The 25,798-nt window shown below is 39.6% G+C and overlaps 2 protein-coding genes across 3 annotated transcripts in view; one reads left to right on the top strand and one right to left on the bottom strand.

Moving 5' to 3' along the window:
- The window catches only part of PDE4D (phosphodiesterase 4D), a 1,555,180-nt gene that overhangs the window by 18,176 nt on the left and 1,511,206 nt on the right, over positions 1-25,798 (top strand). The gene's annotated exons all lie outside the window — the stretch shown is intronic.
- LOC134739549 (uncharacterized) overlaps positions 1,065-25,798 on the bottom strand; it is a 35,165-nt gene continuing 10,431 nt past the window's right edge. The window contains exon 3 of the mRNA XM_063664582.1: positions 1,065-2,926. Coding sequence (XP_063520652.1) covers positions 2,422-2,926 — 505 coding nt within the window. The 3' untranslated portion in view covers positions 1,065-2,421. The remainder of the gene's footprint in view (positions 2,927-25,798) is intronic.

Here is a 25,798-nt window from a genome sequence, read left to right as displayed (position 1 = left end):
CCAGAGGTGATGATGCCATTAGCAGCTTGCATTTAGTACTTATCACAACCTATTTACATTTTCTGTATAAACATCGATCTCATTAGATTGTGATCTCCTAGAGGAACAAGTCCCATGTCATCCTCATTGACAAAATGAACATGGCAGATACTTGGTAAATGTTTGCTAGGTAAGTGAATGGAAGTCAGGCGAGTTGGCTTGGTGATGGCAGCTGGGGTGTTGATGGAAGTAACATGCTTCTTTTTGGACATGATGGAATTTGGGGATGTGGTCTATTTTTTGGATGCAGTTTCTAGGAAGAGATTACCCAAAGAACTGAAGAACAATGACAAACTTATGTGTATGTGAGGGCAAGATAAAGAGTAGAGAGATGGTATAGTTGGGTATAGAGAGAATGCTGTAACTGAACTTCTCCCTTCAAGATGTCAGTTGAGATTGGAGAGAAAATGCAGCATAGTATTTGTCACAGGTAGTTAGAATGTGGAGGGAAGGCTGGAAGGATGAGAAGGACTGAGGTGGACCTGTGGGCTGTGTTAGCCAGTGAAAGTTGGAGGGAAGGGGGAATGGGAGGCAGTAGAGCATGGAGTTACATATGCAGGCACTGGAGTCAGGCTGTTGGAGTTCAAAGGCTAGCTCTTCTGTGGATTTGTTATGTGACTTTACTTACTCTCTCTTGCCTCAAGTTCCTCTTCTGCAAAATGAAGTTAATAATAATACCTGTGTAAACACATGCACAGCACTCAGAACAGAAGCTGGAATGTGATAAGCACTTCATAAGCATTCATTCTTACTGAAACTCACTAGGATCACTTTGTGCATATTATCCTATTTAATCCTTAGTAACTGTATAGGTAGGTGTTATTATCTTCATTCTGCAAATGAGAAAACTGAAGTGCAAAGAAGTTTCATAGTTTTCCTCAATCCACACAGCCGCTATATGATGTGATACAGCTTACCTAAGCTAGAGTCTTACCTGATCTATCTGGTGCCCGGGCTAGTGCACTTTCTCCTATAACACTCAGCCTAAGCTAGATAGATATGGCAAGACCACTGGCTGAGGCAACTCAGATGTGATCAATAGGTAGTAGGGAGCTGTGGCAGACTTGGGGGCACGGGAAGCAGCATGCTGGAAAGATTCATCTGGTATGTTTATAGAAGAAAGCAGGCTGCAGGCATGGGGAGCTGATGATTCAGACCAGAAATGGCTGAGGAAATGGTGAGGTCTGGCAAATGTCAGAGGAGCTGTGATAGAAGAATGAGCAGAATTTATGACTGATGCAAATAAGGTAGATATGATGGTATGTGATAGAAACTGACTAAGAAGTCTGTATGCAGGGGGTGGAGCTTGGAGTTTCAACTTGAAAGTTTCAAACATGGGACTCTAAGAAAATAGTCTGAATGGTAATGAGAAAGTTGTCCCTTTAGTATCTGCTTCCCTTGAGGAAAAGCACCTTTAGAGGAACCAGCTTGGAGAATAGTGTCAGCATCAAAGTGGGACACTTCATTATTTTTAGTGGCAGTGTGGTTCTGACGAGCACACCCTCGGTAACCTTTACTTCACTGTCAGTCCAGCTCTGTCAATCCTCCTTTATTAAGGAAGGAAGCTGATGGATCTTTCCTCTCTCTCTCTCTCTCTCTTTCTTTCTTTCCTGGAGTAGGATGTTTTCTGTACACAGTTAGCATGTGAACTTCTTTTTAAAAGGAAATTTACATTTTACTCTAATTCTCATCCATAACGGGGTGTGGTGATTTGCATTTGGGCAGTTAGGAAAATCAGTTCTGTTGACTTCCTGTTTTCTATTTCCGGCCTTGAGCAGAACTTCCCATTTGAGTGGGACCAAGAAGAACATACAAAGCTGACATGTTCTCCCGAAGTTGATTTCCAATGGGGATGAAGTAAGTTAATGGTCTGAAGTGTTTGTCTCCCCTTGCCCCCGAAGCTTGCCCTTCAGTTGCTCTTGTTTTTAAACTACAGGGAATGAACTGAGGGAAGCATTTTTTTTTTTTTTTTCTGCAGGTCAGAGTCCCAAAGCTTTAGTGCAGGGTTCCATGGACTCAGGAGTTCAAAACATGCTGCTCAGGCTGAGCTCTTGGCCAGATTTGGAGATTCCAGTGTCTTCTCCCTTTGACAGTTCCTAAGAATATTTTATTTGGATCCTTTTCTTTAGGTTTTTCTGTCTAAACATTTTATTTTACCTAGTGTGAAGGGGTGAGGGAGGGCAGATTGTTTCCTTTCTTCCTCCTCTCCCCTTCCCCCTCCCCTCTCCCTTATTCTCTGTTTATAATTTAAAAGGATGCTCCCTTTCATTTTCTCATTTGCTGCCTTCACAGCACCCTGTGAAGCTGATATTGTTATATCCCTTTGACGGAAGGGGAAACTGCGGTTTCAGTGAATTTCAGTGACTTAGCCAAGTCACTCAGTTAACAGTGCTGAGAGTGAAGCCCTAGTCTTCTGCCTTTAGATCTCTTTTTCCCAGTACCATACTGCTTTTCTGGTGGAGGTTGTGGTATATAGGATGATATCAGAATGGAGAGGCTGGGAAGCCTGAAACGATCACATCGACAATTGAATTGTCTATTTTTTCTAATAAAATAGAAAAAGTTAACTAAATATATTGCCATGCAATTCTTCAAGCATATAGAACCTTGGGTCCTTTTTTGTGTCTCAGACTTTAAGATGATGTCACCTGGGGAGTCATTTACTATATGCAAGGAGAATAGCTGAAAAGTCAGGGTAGGCCAGCAGTATTTCATGCTTTGTACTTGGGCAATGTGGGTTTTTCTGTTGGAGGTTGAGCAGAGGATGGTAGCAAAATGACATTTATTTCTCCTGCTGGCCAAATCTTGGTGAGGCCAAAGTGGGTGGGGGAATCGGTTGTGAGTAGGTGTTAATGACGAGTGTCTGGACCTTGACGTCTTCTCAGTCCTGGAGTAGGGAAAAAGGAACAGAATTAGTGCTGTTTAGAAGAAGCTGGTGACGGAGGTCTGCTTAGGAATGAGTGCAGATTAGGACAGGGGCAGCGAGGGAGGCCCACGGAGACTCTGGCTGCCTGTCTTTGCTGGCATGTCTGTGGAATGACCTTGCTCTACCAGGGCTCTGGGAGGAAGCCTTTGATTTTGGGGGAATCTTCAGGACTATGCACATAACCAGACTTTCCTGATGGGAATCTCCAAGGGGGCCTCCTGGGCCAGGGCCATGGGCCAGCAGGTGTCTTCCTAACATGGTCTGTGAATAGTACCCAACCCGGCGGTGCCTTCTTTTCCTGAATCAAGCCCTTTCCTCCTCAATGCCTAAGCAGAAGTGGCTGGGTGGGTGAAGATCTGAGTGCTGGCCCGGGGCCACAAGCCACGGGCCACTACCCACATTGCTGTGAGATCCTGACCTTTCTCTTTTCTGGACTCACAAGATAAAGAGAGTGAATGGGGAGGAAAATCAAATATTGTGGCAGGGAGGGGCTGACAAACACGGGAATGGCCAACAGAAGTCTAAGTGAGGAGCTGAGAGAAGGATTTGGGAAGGGAATCTCAGAAGTCTCACTCCTCAGGCAAAGGATTCAACAAAGGAAAATCCGACTCTGGCTTGAATATGGTCCAGGTGTGGGGTTAGTAGTCCATGTTACTGTCTGACATGGGAGAGCATTCCACTGTGATGGAAATGGGGTGGGTTGGGGTACAGGGGGAACCATAGAGGTAGAGGAGAAAGGAGAGGAGAAGGAACACAGTCTGGCAGTTGACCAGAGTGTATCTGGCTGTATGGTGTAGTCCCCATATCAGGGCACCTATGTCTGTACATTGCACAAAAACAGCCATCCAGTGTGTTCTTAAAAGTCCTGTGAAGGTACGTTGTAATTTGAACTATATTTTGAAGATATCAGAGGGTCTTATCATTTAGGATAATCTCATAGGAATTACTTTTTAAAAAGAAAGTAATCATTTTAGGGAGTAGAAAATCTCTCAAAGATTGGTTTTGAATCTCTGGGTTTTAAATCCATTTACTCCAAGTAGGATTCAGTATTTCACTCTTTCACTGGCAGTGGATTGTTTTTTCTCCTACATATATGGCTTGAAAGTTCTTAACTAAGGATAATAATTAATTATTTCCCAGCTATTTTTACCTTTGACGTATTAAAAGTTGGAGGAAACTATTTCATTTAACAGAATTTAAACAAAACGAAAAAGTTATTTTCCTTAAGGTATTATGCTGTGCTTTTTCAAGGAAAAGCCTCCTCCAAAGGCACTTTTGGAGACAGTTACCAAAGGAAAATCCCACCCACCAACAGAGACACTCAGCCTCTAAGTTTGGCTTTTGGAAAATGAACACTATTCTTTTTTTCCAAACAGGACGCTGTGAGATCAGTCATGTACACTATGAAAATAATTGGTGTGCGTTAGTACGCCTTGTGCCAGATTTCATGCTTGTTGAAAGGTGATTGGATTCAAACCAGCACATTTAAAGGTCAGCTGGTTGTTCTTAAACTGTGCAGAATTTTAACTCTTTCATTATAATGAATTTTAACCAAATGGCCGTTTTAGGAAGGAGAGCGACTGCATACTGTGTTTTAACTTTCTGACCTTTTTGTTCTTAAATTTTTTGTAAAGTTCTCAGGGATTTCCTATGGATGAAAAGGGTCCGAGAAATGAGTTCTCAGCTGGCATTTGGAAAAGGGTGGAAGTAGAAACTGAGTTCTTTTTAAACTACTAAATTTAGGTCAGGGCTTTAATACGACTGTGCACATCACATAAGCAATGTCTAAATGTCAGGCTGAAAGTTCTCCCTCTTTTAAATAGTACTTCAAGTTCGTTAGTAATAGCTAGCCCTCTGTCTCTTTCTTGCTTCTCCTCTCACCTTCGAGCAACTTTTTAAGTTCCTTTAACAGCTCTGTGGAGAAACCACCATGTAATGATCAATATTTAACCCAGCTGGTTGACGTTAGCCCTGTTTCTGGAATGGGTATTTCACCGGGCTTTGGAGTTTTGATGACGTTTTCTCCCCAGTGACTGTGGATGCATGGATTAAATTTGTTGGTCTACAAAATACCATCTGTCTACCAGCCGTTTTGCTGTATTTCCCAAAATAAGGTAGGAGACTGATGTGTCTCAAATAAGCAGGGTGAAGTTTAGTCATCTGATGATAAAGTTTCTTGGGTTGTGCATTAGTGTCCTGATGAGCCCCTAGCAACTTTCAACATTATGAAGACTAGTTTAGAAGCCTCAAAGGCAGTATCTTTCTTGAAGAAAAAAAAATAACACCAGGCATTTCCACAAATACCATACACAAGTGGTCAGGTAAAGGCTGTGGGAGTTCACGCATGTATTTACCTTGAGTGTGTTTATGAACTCTTGTAGTTCTAACTAAAGGCAAATGGAAACTGTATAGAGTCCCATTTTGTCAAGCTGACAATTCAGTATCCTCTTCCTTCCTGGTTGCTTCATAGCCCACTCTTAGTTGTTTTCTTTCTATATTTCCTACAATTTTTAGCTGTGAGGCTGTGTATTCGTTGCTTAAAAATTCTGTGCCTCATCTGCTTCACTTGCAAAATGGGGAAAATGTCACAGGATCCTTGGGGTGTTGCTTTGCCAGCCAGAAACCTTTGTGGCTAATGGTGCCTTTGCCTGACTTTTGCTCGGGCCCACTGGGCTGCTTCCGCCCACTCAGCCTGGGCAGGCTGCGCTGGGCTCACGCTACTGGCCCAGATCTTATGCCTGCCAAGGGTGAGCCAGGCACAAAAAGGCAAGGGGTATGTGAACAAGGGAGCTGCCCATTGTGCACAGCCAGTCATGCCAGCTGCAGCAGGGCAGGCAGCTCCAGATGCCGACACAAGTGCTAGCTCCCTGTGAGGCCGTGGCTGGACCAGGTGTACCACAGGTGGCTTCCACTGCTGGCACCCGGGAATGTGGTGGTGCCTGGAAGCTTGGAGACACCAGGAACTACAGAGCCCCAAAGAGGGTGTCACATCCCTGGCTTGGGGAGCTCCCAGGTCTGGGCTCCCTGAAGGGCTGCAGTTCCTCTCTTCTTCTCTCCCTCTTCTCGCCCGCAACATGGCAAGCAAGGGGTGTGTTTCAGCCCTGTTTGTGTTACAGCTCTTTCAGTCCCACCATTTAGTGGGTCCCAAGTTCTTGTCCTGTGTCCTGGAAGAATGAGATACAGGGACAACTGGAGGGTGAGCAAGGCAGAGAGGAACTTTATTGAGCAATGGTACAGCTCCCAGTAGACCTGAAGTGGGTAGCTCCTCTCTGCAGGCAGGTTGTCCTGTCAAGCCTGCAGCTCTCAAGAGAGAGGAGACCCACAGTGGGTAGCTCCTCTCTGCAGGCAGGTCATCCCTTCGAATGTGCAGCTCTCAGGAGAGAGAAGACCCACAGTGGGTGGCTCCTCTCTGCAGGCCGGTTGTTCCAACCTCTGCCCGGTCTGGCTGAGTCCAGGGAGTTTTATGGGCTTCAGAGAAGGGGAAGTGAGTGCTAATTGGTCTATGGACAGCTGTGGGCAGCATAAGTTCTCACTCCAGTCTGTGGAACTAGCAGCCTGGCCCCCAGGCTTCAGGCCATCCCAGGCCTAAAGGTGGGGCTTCACCGGGAACTGCCCCTTTCTGTCCAGGAGTCTGTCTGCCTCCCGCCGCCATCAACCTGCTGCCCTGGCACCCAGGCTGTTCATGCCGAGGGGCGTCTGCAGCCCATACTGAGCCACTGTCAGCTCTCCCTTGGCCCCCCTCCCATGCTCCTTGGTGCACAGAGTCTGGAGGGGGCCGAGGCAACGGGGCTGGTGTGTCAGTGCTACTCTGAGCACAGGCATACCCAGCTGGGTCGTGACAGTGCCCCAGCTTGCACTTAACTTTGCTCTGAAATTGGAGTGGGAGCTAGGAGTGGGGAGAGGCTGGGCAGCGGAAGCAGGCATTTCTGAGCCTGTGGGGGTAGGGGGGCTTCCTGGGCCTCTGAGAGTACGGGGATGCCTGGGTCTGCACCCACAGCTGGGTGGCTGCAGCTGTGCCCAGGAGGGCAGGACTCCCACCCCTTACACTCAGAAGTGGGTGGGGCTTCTGCCTGTTCCCAGCTCCCAACAGCTTCATGGAGTGTGCAGCCCTGGCTGCGCCTTGCCTGCTGCAGCCGGTGTCTTCTCAGCAGCCACTCCAGATGGACCACCACTGCCATCAATTACATTACCTAGCTTAGTGTTATTGTGAAAATTAAATGAGTTAATCCATGTAAAATGCTGGGAACAATGTCTGGCATAAAATAGATGCTCAATAAATATTAATTCTCATTATTGTTGGTATCATTTTTGCTATAATTTGAATCTTTTACATATTGTTGTGACATATGGAGGTTTTTGACCTACAGGGTTTCTTCTGAGTGGCATAGCTCAGGGTAAAGTGGCTCTCCTCACCTCTCAATACCCTACTGTCTTTTGCCTAAATTCCAGTTAAGGATGGCTAGAGACATCATATGGGAAAGGGTGGTCCTGAACCAGAGAGATGGGAGAGCAAATTGCTAAGGTGGTTCTTGAGGGTAGGGATGGAGAGCCAGACAGAGACAGGTGTCCTCCAGACAGCTGTCCTTTATCTTCACTCATTGCCTCTGCAGCTCCTGCTGCCTCCTTCAGAAATCGAATGTATGTTGCCTCTAATGCCCTTCCTGAGCTAAAGCCCAGTAGTTCTCAAACGTCCTCTTTCAAAGACACTGAGCCCTGGTAACCTTCATTACATTGTTGTTCTCATATTTTCCTCAAGTTAACTCACTCATAACCTACAGTTTCTTGTTAAGTTGATAAATTGATTATGAATCTTTCACCATTAACTTTTGTTCATTTCTATTCCATCGCAAACTTAATATTCACACAACAGGCTTAATCTGAGCACAAGCAAAAATGGTATAGCTGTGAAATACCTGGTAATGGTAGGTACTAGGTGTTATAACATGATGACACTTAGAATTTATAGACACTTAGAGCATAGTTTTTCAAATATTTTTGGCTGTAATCAATAAGAGATAGATTTCACATCACAGTCTATACAGATGTACATTTATTTATATGTATGTATGTATGCATAGCTTAAGCAAAAGTGTCATGAAACAATGTTCAACCTATTGCACACAATGTACTTTCATGATTTGTATTCTCTTCTTTTTTATTGAAAATGAGTCTGGTTTGTAACCTACTAAACACATAACCTGCAGTTTGAAAAACCCTGATCTAGAGGACCATCCGGTGGGTGCCTCTTGAGTTCATACGCACTATCCACATATCACCCGTATCATACATGATGGGTTGTGGCCATCTCAGTTTCATTTTGAGGCATTGCCTCCTCTCATCCTGACAAAAAAAAAAAAAAAAAAAAAAGGAAAGAAAGCTCAGATCAAGAACTAACACATTATCTGAAAAGATATAATCTCTCCTTTACCTTATGCTCTTTCCTAATAAGTATTCTTTTTCAATTGTCCAAAAGAAACCACTCTAATAACTTATAACACCATGTATTAGAAATTTAGAAACCATTTTTGAAAGAAAGTAAAGATGTAAATTAATGGGGGGGCTAAATTATGCATGGATAGAAAGACTATTTATTATAATGACATCAGTTCTCCCATAAAATCAATGATATTTCAATAAAAGTGTCAACAGTCTTTATCTTATAATGGAGACTCACAATCTTATTCCAAAATTTATATGGAAATACAAGTGGCCAAGAAGAGCCAATATAGCCCTAAAGTAAAAGAACAGGGAGGAAAATCTTAAAACTATCTGATATCAATACTTACTATAAAGTACAATACTTAAGTGTGATACTGACACGAAGAAAAATAGTTCACTGCAGTGGTCATATACATCTTTTGTTAGATGTATTTGTATGTATTTGATATTTTTGTTGCTGTTGCAAATTTTATTGTTTTGTGATTTTCACCCTGTTGCAAGTATCAGAAATACAGTTGATTTTTCTATCCAGCAAACTTGCTAAACTTTGTGGTTAATGGAAACACTTCAGCTGTAGATTCTTTTCAATAACACAATCACATTGTCTAAGAATATTTTTATTTTTACTTATTCTTTTTCAATCTCCTTTTCTTGTTTTTCCCCCCCTTGCTTTATTGCTTTGGCTGAGATTTCCAGTGTCAAATAGAAATGTTGATGGTAAGCATTTTTTCTCATTCCTGATTTCAGAAGAAAAGTTTGTAGCATTTCAATATTGAGTGATTTTTTTTGTGGTGTTAACAATTTTTTTTGTAAATACCTTTTATTACATTTAAAGAATTTTCTTCTGTTTCTAGTTTGCTAAGAGTTTTCTTGTCAGATGTTAAATTTTATCAAATGGTATTTCTGAATCTGTTGATATAATAGAAATTTCTCCCTCATTCTGTTAATCTGGTTAACTATATTAAATTGATATTTTGAATGTTAAACCAACTGTATTAGTCACCAACCTTGTAGTAACGAAACTGAATTTAGTTACACTGTGTTTCATTACTGGATTCAGGTGGGTAACATTTAATTTAAGATTTTGCATTGTCACATGTGAGAGAGTTCTGGCTTGACTTTTCTTTTCTTTTAATAACTTTGTTGGGTTTTGGTGTAAAGGATATGCTGACTTCATAATACAAGTTGGGAGTGGTTCCTATTTTTCTCTTCTCTGTAGAGTTTATGTAAGATTATTGTTAATTCTTTCTTATCTGTTTGGCAGAATTCAACAGTGCATCGTCCATTTCATATAAACAAGTTTATTTGCTTAAGGTTACTCAGAATATAATTTTAATATATCTGAAGGATCTTCAGTTAATGTCCCTTTTTCATTTCAGATATTGGATATTTGTGCCTTTTGTTATTTCCTCCTTTATCAGTCAGTCTCACTAGGGGCTTATCAGTTTTATTAGTCATTTCAAAGAACCATTTGTTGGCTTTTTATTGATATTCTTTATTGTATGTTTTAAAAATTTTCATTGATTTCTATTCTTATATTATCATTTCATTTCTTCTTTTTCTTTGGATTTAATTTGCTGTTCTTATATAATTATAATTATATAATTTATTGAAATATATGTTAAGATAATTGATTTTTAGGCTTTCTTCTCACTTAATATTTACATTTAAGACTATACATCTCCCTCAAAGGCTGGATTTAGCTATATTGCACAAATTTTCTACTGTAGGATTTTCACTTTTATTCAGTTCAAAATGTTTTCCAATATCTGTTTTGATTTCTTCTTTGAGCTACATGTTCTTTATAAATATACTACTTAATTTCTAAATATATGGGGATTTTCCAGTTGTCTTTTTGTTATTGATATCTAGTTTAATTCCACTTTGGTCACTTTAAGAGAATATGAATTCTGCCATTACTAGGGCTGTGTTCTATATACGTTGAAGTTTTAAAATCATGTTGTTCCCATTTTCTCTATAACTGATGACTATTTTCCTGTTTATTAGTCTGTTACAAGAGGTGTGTTAAAATGTCTTACGATTTGTGGGATTATCAGTTTTTGTAATTCTGTTCATTTTTGCTTTAAATAATTTAAGCTTCTGTTATTAGGAGCATATACTTTTAAAATTATTATATCTTCCTAGTAAATTCAGCCATGTATTTCCTCCTCTTTATCTATTAATGTTTTGTCTTAAAATCTACTTTGTATGGTGTGAACATGGCTACTTCACTTTATTCTGGAGTAGTGCCTGCATAGCGACCTCTTTCTATTCTTTCACCTTCAATCTTATATATTTAAGAAATGTCTCTTGTAAGAAACATATAGCTTTGTTTAATACAGCCTGGCAAATTTCGTCTTTTGAATAAAATACTTAATGTTTGTGATTTATGTAATTATTATATTTATGTTTTGTTTAAATCTATCATTATTATTTGCTCCCCATTTGTCTCATCTTTTCTGTTTCCCCTTTTTTTAAATCTTTTTTACTTTCTTTGTCTTGAGGTTTAGAAAATTTATTATTATTTTCCACTTTTCCTGCTCTATTGACTTCCACCATTCCCAATTTATACACTTTTGTTTATGTGTTTTCATTTGGCATCAATATTAACCCCCTCAGGACATTATTATCAAAGACATTCAATATCTATTTAGATATACCCACATAGTTAGCCCCCTTTTTGACTCCTCATTTTTTCTGTATCTCAGTTTCCCAGCTGCGATCATTCTGTCTGCCTGAAGAGTACCTGTAGTGCTTCCTTGAGTACATGAAAGCTGCTGAGGAATCTCTCACCTTTTATTTTTCTGAAAATGTCTTTATTTTAGCTTTGTTTCTGAAATACATTTTCACTTGGTATAGAATTCTAGGTTGAATTTTCTTTTCCTTTAGGCATTTGAAGATGTTTCATTGTTTTCTGCTTCCATTGCCATCCAAAGTCTTCTAAAACTTCCCTAGGTAGGTAGAAATATTTAACTCAAAGGATGAATAAAAATGCATCCACAAACACATACTTCTTTTTTTAAATGGGATTTAAAGTTTATAGATACTTAGTATAAAGTATTTTTAATACTAATACGTCTGCACATTGAATGCAGATGATCAAAGGAATCAGGTATTTGATGATTCAAAATAGAGACCTTTGTTTTATATATATACTAAGGGTTGGTCCAGGACTATCAAAACAATTCTAGGAAGTATTTTTCTAACTCTTGAAGAGAGAGAGAGGGAGCATAAAATGTATGTAAACCTAAGTTGAAAGAAATATGTAAAAGTATGTTAAAAATAATGCAAAAAGCATATATGCATATATCTTGCTTGAACTTGATTTCCACTGACTTGGAGTAGTTCATTCTTTAAGAATCTCATGTCATATTATTTTATATCTTTCTCATTTGTGAAGTCATTCAAGAGATCCTGCCTTGTATGTGTTTTCCAGATAATTTACACTTTTATTTTTACATAGATGTTGATTAGCTGTGTTTCATTGAATATTCTCAGTTTTGGGTATCAGTTTTCAGCAAAACAACTAAATGTGACACCTTCCTACTGAGCATATTGGGTCTATACATGTGCATTTGACTTATGACTTATATTTTCACCTAAAAAATATTTTGGATACAATATTAAATTCTTTTAGCATTAGTAGAGTGCTTGAAATATGAACTTAGTGCTTTTACTTTTAAAATATTTAAAAATTTTGATATTTAGAAATTTGATATTTTAAAATATTTTTTTCTGTACTAAAATGCACTACAGTATAATGTGACAATTATGAATATGAATTTTAGATTAAGACAAACCTGGGCTGGAATAGTAGCTCTGTTCCTTACTAGTTGTGTATCCTTGGAAAAACAACTCCAACTTTCTAAGCATTAGTTTCCTTATCTGTAACACAGGGTCCATAATTTCTACCTTACAATGCTGTTTTAAGAATAAACGAAGTGGGAAATGAGTTAGTATCATATTCATATATGGCAGCCATTATTATTATTATTATTAAATTTCTATAGTATGTTATTGCCTAAGTTTGTTCATAGAATAATGTATTGGCAAATAATATTCCAGTAGGAGAATGATTCTTATAAAATAAATTAACTTAACTTTATTCTTTAGAGTTTACCAAGATAGGTATATTTAGTGAACATGGGAGTCAATAGCATATAATAAATTCTGTATTCTTAATTTAACAAGCATTTATTGAGTCTCTATCAACAAGCTTAGCAGTGTTTAAAACACCATGGCAGGGCTGGGCATGGTGGCTCATGCCTGTAATCCCTCACTTTGGGAGGCCAAGGTGGGAGGATCACTTGAGGTCAGGAGTTCGAGACCAGTGTGGTCAACATAGCAAAACATTGTCTCTACTGAAAATACAAAAACTATCTGGGCATGGTGGCAAGCACCTATAATCCCAGCTACTTGGGAGGTTGAGGCAGGAGAATTGCTTGGATCAGGGAGGTGGAGGTTGCAGTAAGATCTCGCCACTGCACTCCACTCCAGCCTGGGCGACAGAACAAGACTGTCTCAAAGAAACAAAACAAAACAAAACAAAACAAAAAAACTACCATGGCAGGAGGAATTTCAAGCATGTGAAAGCTGTTACCAAGGATAATTGTGCCTCCATCACAGGTGTCTGCCTCTCCCCATCTCTGCTGTCAGTGCTGGAACCCACACAGTATCACTTGTCTGGGTTTTCACAGTAGCTGCCTTACCACTTAACTCCCATTTATTGTCTCTCCAATCCATCCTTTATACTTTTTCCAGAAATTATCTTTCTAAAACAAAATCATGCCATCATCATTCACACATTCGTAGACAGCTGTTGTCTGTGGAAAACACTTCAGCCTCATTAAGATGTAAGGCCCTCTGTGCTCTTGCCCTTCCAGCTGTATCGCCTCCTGTTTCCTTTCCCGCAGCCTATGCTCCGGCCATAGGACTAATTGCACATCTCCATTAGTACTGTGTCCTTCCCAGCTGTTGTTTTAGCTAGACATGTTTTTTTAGCCATTTCTTGCCTTGCAAAATTGTACTCATTCTTTAAGATGTAAGAGAAACACCATCTTATCTATAGTCTCCCTAGATGTAGAGGATGAATTCGAGTTAGGTTAAAAGCAAGAGGTGGGCGTTGTAGTGTTCTAAGGTAGGGAGACTAGGTATAGAAAGAAACCTTGAGATGGAAACCAAGGACAGAGAAACTTTTGCAGAATGCTGTCTCTGTGGGCTTCCTGCCCTGTCTTTCAGCCAGAAGTGGTTCTTCCTTTCTGTGTTCTCTTTCTCCGATGGGCTGCTGAGAATTATTGCATGTAGGAAGCCAGAGAATGTCTCACTGTTCTCCCAGCAGCTGCTGCTTAGGGCTCTCTTACTCCGCTCTTTTTTGATTCCTTGGACTCCTGCAGAGCCATTTATTGCCTGGACCTTCCCTATACTTTGTCTTCCCCTTAGCTCAAGGCCTGGCCTCTCCTTATCTCTCCCCAGAGTTTGACTTCTGATGGGATCTGTTGTGCTGGAACTAGCTGTGATGTTTCCCTTCTTCCTTCTTCACCTATGGGTTGGTTCCTCAGCCCTTATACTGGTCCCACTGGCACCAGCCCTGACCCGATTAATTCCCTTTCATCGTCCTCCATAGCCAAAGGTCCTGTCTTGGACCAGGGAGGCTCACTGGGCCAAGTATTCACCACAAATGTTAATAAATGTAACCTAATTTTAAAAGAAATATCTCCAAAGAGTGTAGCCTTCTAGGAGACTGAGTACAAAAAAAAGAAAGGGGTGGAGCAGGACAGAGTATGAAAGAAGACTGCAAGAAAACGTCAGGCACAACTGGGAGAGAAAAATGCAGAAGCTGTGGGCATGCAAGGCCAGAAGTGTAGCCAAGAAGCAGAAGGTGAAGTCAAAGGTGGGTGAAGGGAAAGAAAGATGAAATGAGAGAAAAAATCCTAGGAGTCTTAGCATTGGAGGGGGAACTCAGGTGCGAGAAATGATCTAATAATAGTTGAATGGAGAGAAAATCAATGTACGGTCAATCTTCATTATCACAGATTATGTGTTTGCAAATTCACCTACTTGCTAAAATTTATCTGTAATCCCAAAAGCAATCCTTGCGGCGCTTCTGCAGTCATTTGTGGACAAGCATGAAGCAGTGAAAAATTTAAGCCGTGCCACATGTGTATTTCCAGCTGAGGGTGAACAAGGGATGCTCAGCCATCGTGTTTCAGCCTTCATGCTGGAAGCAAGGGTCCTTTCCATGATACATTTAAGGCTGTGTTTTTGAATTCTTGTGTTTTTCGCTGGTGATTTTGTCATGTGAAATGGCTTCCAAGCACAGTGCTGAAGTGCTGTCTGGTGCTCCTAAGCACAAGAAGGCTGTAATAAGAAGAAATCTGGCCGGGCGCCCTGGTGCAGGAGACCATCCTGGCCAACATGGTGCAATCCCGTCTCTACTAAAAACATAAAAATCAGCTGGACCTGGGGGTGTGCACCTGTAATCCTAGCTACTTGGGAGGCTGAGGCATGAGAATAGCTTGAACCCGGGAGGCGGAGCTTGCAGTGAACTGAGATCACGCCACTGCACTCCAGCCTGGATGACAGAGCAAGACTATGTCTCAAAATAAATAAATAAAATAAAAGAAAGAAAAAAAGAGAGAAATCTGCATGTTAGATAAACTTTGTTCAGACATGAGTTATAGAGCTGCTGGCAGGGTGTTTAGTGTTAATGAATTAACAATATATATTAAAATAAGCTATCTTTAAATAGAAACACACAAAAAACAAAGTTATGTATTGATTAGGTGAAGAAAATATTGTGACCAGAACTTGCAGAAACCTGATCTTACATTTCCCCTGGGAGCAATGGTTCAGTATTTGCTAATGCAGTGTTCTCAGTGACTTTATAGAATGTAACTGCCACAAATAACAAGAATCAACTCTGTAAACATTTTTGTTGGTCAATGCATATGCATGTTTAGACATTTTGTAGAATTATAATCAACCCAAGTGAAATGGAACTCCTTTTATTTGACTTGGGAAGATGCTCTATTCTCTTCTGTTTCAAACAAAACTCTAAATAAAATCCTCTTTTGTTTTGGTTTATTTTAGCAGATGTTTACTGGTGTTTACTGGCAAATGTGTTGAGTAAGTTAGGTAAAGTTGACCGACACAGTTTTTGCTCCCAAGGAATTCTCAATTGATCATGGAAGACAGGAGATGTGTGTAATCAACAGTATTGACATTAATTTGTATTCCTGGAACAGGTATCAACTAGAGTCAAAGAAGGTTTTGGCTGGTCCTGAACAACAAGGAACCCAGCCTAGGTACAGAAAATAACCACATATTGTCCACAGAGTAGGTGTCTACAACATGCTAGTGAAGTTTGACATTATCTTAGAGCTTCGGGGGTTTATAGATGGAAGGGATCCTACAGACCCAGTATGTGACAAGGACCTGAGCATGTTTAGATGTAGAGCTAGAACTGAAAACCAACCCTCACGGCTGAAACTGAATCCTTTCCCACTAAAACATACAGGCTCTATGTGCTCGAACTAGTTATTGGAGTCCCGGCTTAAAATGAGCTCATGTTCCAGAAATTCCACTTAGGTCGGATGTTTATAAGTCAGTCTGAGGTTGATGAGCTCCCCAGGATGAGCTCCAAGGGGTCTGTTTTGCTGTATATGAATATTTTTGTAGAAAGAAGCTCATAAATTTTCATGTGATTCTCAAAGGAGTTCATGATTCCAAAAAGTCTAAGAACTTCTGTGCATATTCTGAGGTTAACTGTGCACCATAAATACTAAATTCTATTTGGGGTAGTGTCTTGACATTGTATTTTGTACCCCTATCAATCTAGCAGAAGATTTTTTTTTTTTTTAAATAAAATGCTCACTCTTGCCTAGGATGTGGCAAAACAAAACTTCCTATATTGTCAGTGGCAGTATAAATTGGTATGAATTTTCTAAAAAGACATTTTCCATTTTTTGCACCAGATACCAAATTTGTCTTTCAATAATATATTCTAAGAAAGCAATTAGAAAAAGGAAGTAATTAGAAATTATGTATAAAGATATTTATAGCATTTTTGTTCATAATGTGAAAACTAGGAATCAAAGTGTCTAAGAATTACAGTTTTAAAATATCACTTAGGCCGGGTGCGGTGGCTCAAGCCTGTAATCCCAGCACTTTGGAAGGCTGAGGCAGGTGGATCACCTGAGGTCAGGAGTTCGAGACTAGCCTGGCCAACATGGCAAAACCCTGTCTCTACTAAAAATACAAAAATCAGCTAGGCATAGTGGCGGATGCCTGTAGTCCCAGCTACTCAGGAGGCTGAGGCAGGAGAAGAGCTTCAACATGGGAGGCAGAGGTTGAGCCGAGATTATGCCACAGCACTCCAGCCTGGGTGACAGGGTGAGACTTCATGTAAAAAAAAAAAAAAAAAACACTTAATATTATGAAAAACTGTTTATGACAAGACATGATGTGAAAATAATCATGGCATATATAGCATAATCACAATTTGTTTATGTGTGAACAGAATAACATGTTAACAGGGGTTATCTTTTGGTAATGGGACTAGAGGTGTTTCTTTTCCTTTTTATTTTTCCTTTTGTAGTTTTCAAATTGTCTAAATGACTATATATTTTTATAATCAGAAGAAATATTGAAACCATATTTAGTCCCACTTGAACTATGATTTACTTATGGGAAGTCCTATCCTTGTTTCTTAGTTTCTACATTTTAAAATGTCTCATCATTCATTTTGGCTGAAAGTTAAAATGCAATCTCAGTTATTTCACATTAATTCAATTATAAGCCCTTCTCTTCCCACAGTATAATTTCATCTTAAACCTTCATACTCAGCCTCCTTTGCAACTCTGGCCTCCTTGCTTTCCATTCCTTTTTGTTCTTTCTCTGATTAAAAAAAAAATACTAAATTCTGTCTGCTTTTCTTTGACAGCATTAGCCTTTTTTCTCCTCTGCTCAGGATATAATTTTTGCTCTTCAGTTTTTCAAATATTTACCACTTTTCCCTTTGTTTCTTTGTCTGGTTTTTAATTTTGTAAGGTAGAGGAAGCATTCACGGAATAGTCTATTCCAAACCTCAGAGCCTCAGTAGTGCTTTTGCATTAATTTAAAAGTTTGTATTCCTTTTGGGATTTCTCAAAGTATTTTCCCATTATGTGAGGAACACATGTGTATATGTGCATACAGAGGTATGCATGAGAATGAATGTGTTCACATGTGTGCACGTATGCATTCATGTTTGTGTGCATGTTTGTACATACATGTGCAAGTTGGTGTGCACTTGTGAGTGAATACATGTTCCAGTTCTTCCAGAACAGGTACTGTATCCTTTCCTATATGCCCTACGCAAGTAGACACTGCAACGATGCTGACTGCCTGTTTGCCTGTCTCTGTATAGCCACCTTTCAGAGCTTGCCATCTGGATCTCAGACAGTATGCAGAGGAGAGGAATGTTCTAATCCACCCTGGTACCAACAGGCTGGCATCTGTACTTTGAAAGCTTTGATGAAGAAGATGCAAATTGTGTTGGCTGTGTGGGCTTTTCAGCTGCTTCCTGACTGGGCTAGAGACAGGCAGCATAACTTTTAATCTCTCCAAAAGCCTGCCAACTGGCAAAGAGATACATGTATTAGATAAGATGGTGGATCTCGATTTATATATGTATGAATGCAGACTGAATTAAAATGGCACCCTAAGGGAGGAGCCAAGGACCAAATCAGGAGACCCTCTAACTGAGTCAGAAATCAAGGCCAGGATTTATAAGATGAACATTTTTATGTGTACATTAGAATGTAAAGTAGGTATTTGTAATTGAAGTACTATGCTTATTTTATTTTCATAAACCTAAGGTCTGGCTTCGAAGTGGCCCCAGGGTATATCCGTCAGCACTGAGCCTTGTAAATTTGCCTGCTAAATCAAACCTATGATGAAAAGAACCAGGCAAATAACACTGTCTTGCAGTGTGCAAGTCCCCGTGGCTGTATTATAGAGTGCTCAGCTCAGTATTTCGCAGTGGAGAAGAATGTACGTTGATACGCTTTCTGGGTTTGAGAGCTCTTCCTTCTTCATCCCGAAGACAGAGCTGGATAGAGAAAAGGATAACCAGCAAGACAAAGGCTTTATCCCAGTGTTATATGTTTAAAACTCAAAGTCATATGGTGAAAATGGGACTTTATTAAATTTGCCTGATTGGAAACAAGCATGCAAATTGTACAAGATTCCTAAATGGGCCAAAATGCCAAGGAGAGAGTCCTGATGAGCATGGAGAATACTGAGTAATGCTGATGTCCTAACAGTGCCCCTTGCCTTCACTGACCTTTGGAAATATTGTGAAAAAGTCGACCTTTTCTATTCTGTCTGTACAGTCTTAGAGTGTTTCCTCTCTTTTTCTCCATCTAGGGAGTTATCCAAAGCCTCCTTCACAAGAAACGCTAGCTTTCAGGAATAATCGATCAAGCACACCTTTGAGCAAATGTAAGATTTATGTTCATTCTATTTAGATATTTGATTTTGACATTGTATCCTTTATTTTGGAACAAAATTAATGTCACCTACATGCAGACAGATGAGGCATTTTATGCTTTTGTTGGGGGAGGATAGGTTTAGGGGAGCTCTCCCATTTGCAACCCGGCTTTAAACCCCCCGTGGCATGAAGAAATCAATTAAACAGACAGAAACTCTTCTGGGATTGGGAATCTGGCTTCTCATTTAAAAGAATATCCCTTTTTTTCTAACCATAATAAATTTTAATTTTCAAGTAAAAGCCACTACATCAATTTTAATGTCAAATAAATTTTAAAAAGAAGATGCAGACTGTTGAAAAGATGGTGGAAATGATTACAGCCTAAGCTTGGAGCTTACTGAAGTCAATCAACTTCAACCTGGAGCTTGCTGCAGTTCAGACTGCACTTAGATGGTTTTGCTTCAGTTTCCCCATTTTAGTGTAGTGGAGGCTGTTTTGTTACCTGATCTTTTTTTGTAGAGAGAATGAAACTGCCTGAGGGACAATACAGTGCACTGGAGAGGGATGAAATAAAGTCTCAAGAGCTGCTGTACTATACCACCTACCTCAAACAGCAGATGTTACAGAACTGCTTTTAAAAAAGTGTTGCCTTTCACATGTCATGCTAAAAATATATACCTAAAAAGACCTAAAAAAAAAAAACCTTGAAAGAACTAGAGAAGCAGGCGGTAGTTATACAAAAGCTATATGCAAGATCATGGAAGCAAAAAAAAAATGCATAAAGACATATTAGAGCTTTCTTAAGTTCCAAGGGAGCTTTTGATAATACATTCAAAACATAAATGGGAAAGTCATCAGAGAATTGCATAGTCCCCAGGAGACTGCAGAAGGCTTTGAAATGGATTTAATAACATTGATGGGTCAGATAGGAAGCCCTTATTCCCTTTGACTTATCATCTTTCCTTTTCTTTTTAAAATTCACTTTCAGGAAATAGTTACATGATCAGCTCTACCTGGCTGACTCAAATTTGGTTCTCGGTTTGAACTCTAGTTATCTGTACATCTCACAGCTGTCCCCTTCAGTTGCTTATCATGTGACTTGTCATTCTGACTGGGTTTGAAGCTTACAAAGGTCAAGAAACACATCTTTCATATCTTTGGAATTTCCTCTGTAATTTTGATACCCTGATTGTGTTTGCAGATGGTGTTTAACAAATGTCGCCTGGCTCACTGGATACTTCCAGATTTTAAAAAAAGTTAACAGAATGATCTTCAACTCTGCTTCTATTATTAATATTTATGTGCTATATTCTGATAAGCCCGTAGAAGACCAGATAAGACAAAAGCAGGAGGAACAAGTTGTAGATACAATAGTGAGCATGTAAAAGGCATTTAATAATGCCTTGACGTGAATAATAAACATACAAGTGATAATGATACAACAACCTTACATTTCCATAGATTATTGATTCTTCTAAAAGCACTTTCATATAATAAAGGACAGAGGGATAAAGGAAGGAGTAAATATAAATGCAAGGAATACCAAAGGAATGTAGACATGAAAAAGCAAGGGAACCAAAGCAAGACAAAGAAAATAATACCTAAGAATAAAGAAATCGAGGGAGAACTTACTAATAACTTGGAACAGTTGTTGGCTAAACAGCACAGCACACATAGCAGAGTATCAAATAAATATTGACAACGTTGGTGTTCTTGCAGCGAGTAGAATATCCTATAGACAGAATACTCTAGGGTATTCTATAGACAGAGTATTCTGTCTATAGGGTATTCTACCCTGTTTATGTTTTGTCTTGTTTTCTGCTGAGTTATTGGGGAAAGGAGTATCATGGATTCCCTCACTTTCTTTCTCTTCCATTTTTATTCATGAGGGTTAATATTGATACTAGTATGGCTGTCTTTACTCCAGATAGTCAATCCACATCATCAAAAAGATATGGACGTGTGAGTGATACTCAACTTCAGTAGCTTAGTTCAGTGATTTCAAAAAAGCTCAGTTAGGCTTGCTGCAGAGAGCATAAGTGAATTTTGCCCTTGTTGTAATGTTCTAAAAATTTCGTACCTTAGGAGGCAGGTCTAAAATTATTGTCTATAATGCTGAATATAGTAACTTATTATAAAGAAATTCTAAGAAAATAAGACATATCAACTATGTAATAGAACTGATATTAAATCTAGAACTGAAAAAAATACAGATAGAAAAGTTCTGCCTGTCATGTGCTAGAGGCTAAAAGAGATCCCCAAAACACTTTTATTATGGCTTTGAAGGGATGAGCTCACTCCAAAAGCACGGATCAAATATTTTAGAGATTTAGAGATTGACATTGCTGTTTTGGCAATAATTCTACCTTCACACTTTGAGTTCTGGATCAGCACAGAAAACTCTCTCCTTTGTCAGATTGAAAACCTGTAGCTCTGGTATCGTAGTGGCTGTAGTAACTGGTTGAATGATTTAATCTATTTCAGCCTCAGTTGCCTCAACTGTTAGAGGAGTTAATTATATCAGTCCTGCCTCATAATCATAGCAATAATTCCCATTTCCAAATGCCTGCCATGGGTCAGGTTCTTGCTATGTCTTTGGCACATATTATCTTTAAGTCTCTCATCAACTCTGCAAGGAAGGAACAATTGTCGTTCACAGTTTACAGCTGAGGAAGCTGAGGCTCAGATTATTTCAGTAAGCTGCCTGAGGTCATGCAGCTAAGTGGCAAAGCCAGGCTATAAACTTCATATGTATGTTCACAAAGTCCCCGCTTAATCCTCCATGGAATTTTGAGAGTTATTTAAAATGACATGTGTGAAAGTGTTTTGAAAATAGCAAAGTTCCTTGTAAATGCATGTTATTATTATCATACTGATGAATATAAACTACTTAACATCTATTTACCAAGTTCCTTATAGATATTTAGCACTGAGTCAGATTTCATTTTGGACAATCTATGGAATTAGTTATTTCTCTAATGTAGTATTGCATAAGATGCATTATAAATAAATCTTAACTATTTTCAAGTGGAAATTTCTTCCATCCTTGGGACCAGGTTCTTCCTTCTTCTCCTTCTTCTTCTTTCTTCTTCTTCTTTTTTATTTTTATTTTTTTTGAGACTGGGTCTCTGTCACCCAGTCTAGGATGCAGTGGCACAATCATGGATGGCTCACTGAAGCCTTGACCTTCTGGGTTCAAGTGATCCTCCCTCCTCAGCCTCTCCAGTAGCTGGGACCACAGGTATGGCCACCACACCCAGCTAATTTTTTTATTTTTCTAGAGATAGGGTCTCACTATGTTGCCTAGGCTGATCTCAAACTCCTGGGCTCAAGTTATCCTGTTTCAGTCTCCCAAAGTGCTGGGATTAGAGGCATGAGCCACCACACCCAGCCTAGGTTTTAGTTTCTTTTCGATCATATTTGGAGAAAAAAAGAAAAGAAGCAAATTTGCTAATCAAAATTGAGTGAATGTTTCAAGAAACAAAACCAATTAAATGTAGTCTAACCTTGAGAATCAGCAAGTAAAAACCTCTGAAGCCAAGAGGGCTAACAGGAAAACTGAAGGAGAGGAGAGAAATATACCATAAGGATTTTCAAACCTTTGCTTCAAATTCTTATATTTACAAATGGTCTGGGCCAGCAGCGTAACTCTCCCTGTCTGGCTCTTTGTTGTTTATTTTTTGGAGTCTTTAATGACCAATCGGGTTGCTGAAATTTACTTGAAGAATTTATTCTTGATTCTGAGGTATAAGATTTTCTGTGTGAAGATGGCTGGGAATCCACACAACTCTACTAAAATAAGCACCAAGTTTTGGAAAGAATTTTCTCTTGTGGAAAACATCCATTTCCAAAGAGAGCCATCAGCATGAGATTGCTTTTTTTTCTTTTTAACCCCTCACCACCCAAGGAGAAAGCTGAGGGGAGTCAGTCTGTGAAGCAGCCAGGAATCAACGTTCATGACAGATTTAACATTCAAGGCAGACTTTTCCCTTGGTCTTTTGGAAGAACTGCTGAAATCTCAATGAAAGTTCATGAAATTCTGTAGAGGAATCAGCTGAGTCTAGAAATAAGCTGTTCCTTATTGTTTCCTCTGTTTCCTTATATATAAAGAATGGGTAAAAAGAAGCACCTTGGAAAGTCATTGTGAGATTAAATGGCATAACGCATGCACATCTCCTGGCACAAACTAATCACCACTGTTGTGTTCTAAGCCAGTTTCCTAAATACGCTGATCCAGTTGTTTTTTAAGTCTCAGTGTGAACTATTTATTCTGTTTGGCTCATGTGGATATCTAAAGAGTTCACAAAAATGCTTTCAAATTGAGAAAATATGGAGGAAGCTGCTTTTCTAGGCTTCATCAAGGATCTGTGTTGGGTGGAATAGAATCTTTGTTTGGGTTTGGTAAGAGTTTCATGATGCAGGGTTTTATAGAGAGGGTGCTAATGCCATTGGGTGGCTGATCACCTATGGGGAATGAATGTGGGGCCACTCATCCATGCATTTTTCTGCAGGTAAGATGGGATAGGGTAGCCCTTGTACAGTTCTTCTGTCAGAGATCTTGGTCACATTTGAGTCTCCGCTGGGCTAAGGCAGAAGCTCTTATAGGAGGATAGGACCACTACCTGGCCAGGCTTGGTTTTCTTTAGCTCAGAGCCTGGAATTGGCTAAATTTGAACAGACAAGATTAAAAAAAACAAGCAAACAAGCTGATTATACAAGTGATATTGTAAAGAAAAAGCTAGATACCATAAGAGCTGGATACCAGCCCAGTGCTGCTGTTTGGATTTGATCATACTCTTTCTTGAGTACAGGAACAAGAGGGCAGCCTAACATTGTCCCTGAAGCCCTCTGCCCACAGCCAGTCAGATCCATGTCCAACCTTAGCAGCTAGGATGCTGGCCATCCATGTGGCCCAGGCCCCATGTGCACAAGTTCTGGGACTGGGGTGAAGGTATTCTTGTTATAATGCCTTTTTAACACAGTTCTGGCATTTTGGGAGAGGGAGTCAATGTTTTACGCTCTGGGGACTCAACTTGTGCTCTGCTTCACCTTTGGCCAGGGTCCTCTAGTGGAATGGGCTCTGCCCAGGGAGTCAGTGGACTGCTGTTTGCTGGTTGATTTTAGATGAGTTACTTTATATTTGTGGGCCTCATTTTCCTCTGAGCAAAGACATCTCTAACCTGAGTCGCAGCACAATCTTTGTGGTCTAACTCTGTCTGGGGCGTGGAAAAGTGTGTGTGTGTGTGTGTGTGTGTGTTTGTGTGTGTATGTGTGTCTCCAGTCACTGGTTCTGGGGATGTTCCTCCAAACTGTTCTTGCCTTCTTTCTGTTACCCAAACTTTTCTGTGCAAACAAGATTTAAATGTGAATGGATCATTGTTTCTTTTCAGCTAAACAACTGCTGATAGTCAGAGGATGACCTATTTCTGAAGCAGACAACCAAGGAGAAATTTATGGCTTTCTATTCTTGAGACTTAACCAGTGTTCCTTCTTGGAACATATGTTATGGAACTTGACTAATCGCCCTGGCAATATGTTGCCAAAGTTTTCTTGGCAATAGATCAAAGTCTGTAATATACGAGCACATCAGCTTTGCAGAGCTCAGACAATGAGAAAACAGGTAGGGGTGGGAGAAAGCACTTGCAATTAATTTGGAGTCAGATTTTGTTAGAAAAGTAGAAAGAGGATAGGAATAATTGATTTCTGAAAGAATTACAAGTGGCTGGCATGCCCCATGACTCACACTGTAATCCAAATACTTTGAGGCCGAGGTGGGAGGGTCTCATGAGGCCAGGGGTTTGAGATCAGCCTGGGCAACATAGTGAGACCTTGTCTCTACAAAAAATAAAAAAATTAGCCAGGCTTAGTGGCATGTGCCTGTGGTCCCAGCTGCTGGGGAGGTTGAGGTGGGAGGATCACCTGAGACTGGGAGGTTGAGGCTGCAGTGAACCGTGTTCACATCACTGCACTCCAGCCTGGATAACAGAGCAAGATCCTGCCTCAAAAACAAAAACAAAAACAAAAAAAAAAAAAAGAAAGAAAGACAAAAAAGAATTGCAAGCAGCCAATACATAAGAGAAGATGCCTAACACCTAACCCCCCCCAATTAGCATTGTGATTATAAAGATAACAATGCTATCATTTCCCCACATCATTTTGGCAGAAATGTGAATGGATGGTTAAACATGGTGTGCCTGTGAGTTTGAGGAAATCGACGTGCTCATACAACTACCTGATACAACCTTTTGGAGGGCAGGTGGCTGATACTTACTGAAATGTGAAATGTATAATCTAGGACTTATCCTAAGAAGGCAACTATACAAATGTAAAAATACATTTATGTAGTATGTTTGCAAAAGCATATTCATGGGGAAAATGAGAAATAACTTCAATGTTTATCAATAGAGAACTGGTATAGTAAATTATGATAAATACCTACTGTGAAATCCTGCATAGTCAATAAAATGATGGTGTAAAGCTTCATATATTAATGTGAAAATTATTTAATGGTACAAAACGGGTTATGAAACACAACAATCACATTTCTATACAGCTATATTACTAGAAATATGGGAAGTTGTTCATTTAAATCTGAACAGTTAGAATTTCAGGCTACCTTTACTTCCTTTGATATTTAACTGTTTCCTCTCCCACCTATCAACTCTATGTCCTTAGGGAAACTTATTTAACCTTTCTCACTCTTGGTGAAAATGGAGATAATACCAAACTCTTAGTTTGTGAGAATCAAGCAATAAAATACATGTCAAACACCTAGTAAAAAATGTATTTTGATTTTTTCTGTCATACACAGTTTCCTTTTTTTCTTTCATTATATGAGTACAAACAGCTGTGTCCTTATGCCCAAGATTCAAAGAGAGAAAGCCAAGTGGGCTTTTGAATAACTTCCACTTATTTTAATGCAG

This window comes from Pongo pygmaeus, chromosome 4 (assembly GCF_028885625.2).
Source record: "Pongo pygmaeus isolate AG05252 chromosome 4, NHGRI_mPonPyg2-v2.0_pri, whole genome shotgun sequence".
Taxonomy (NCBI): Eukaryota; Metazoa; Chordata; class Mammalia; order Primates; family Hominidae; genus Pongo; species Pongo pygmaeus.
This window is presented reverse-complemented; position numbering and strand designations above follow the sequence as displayed.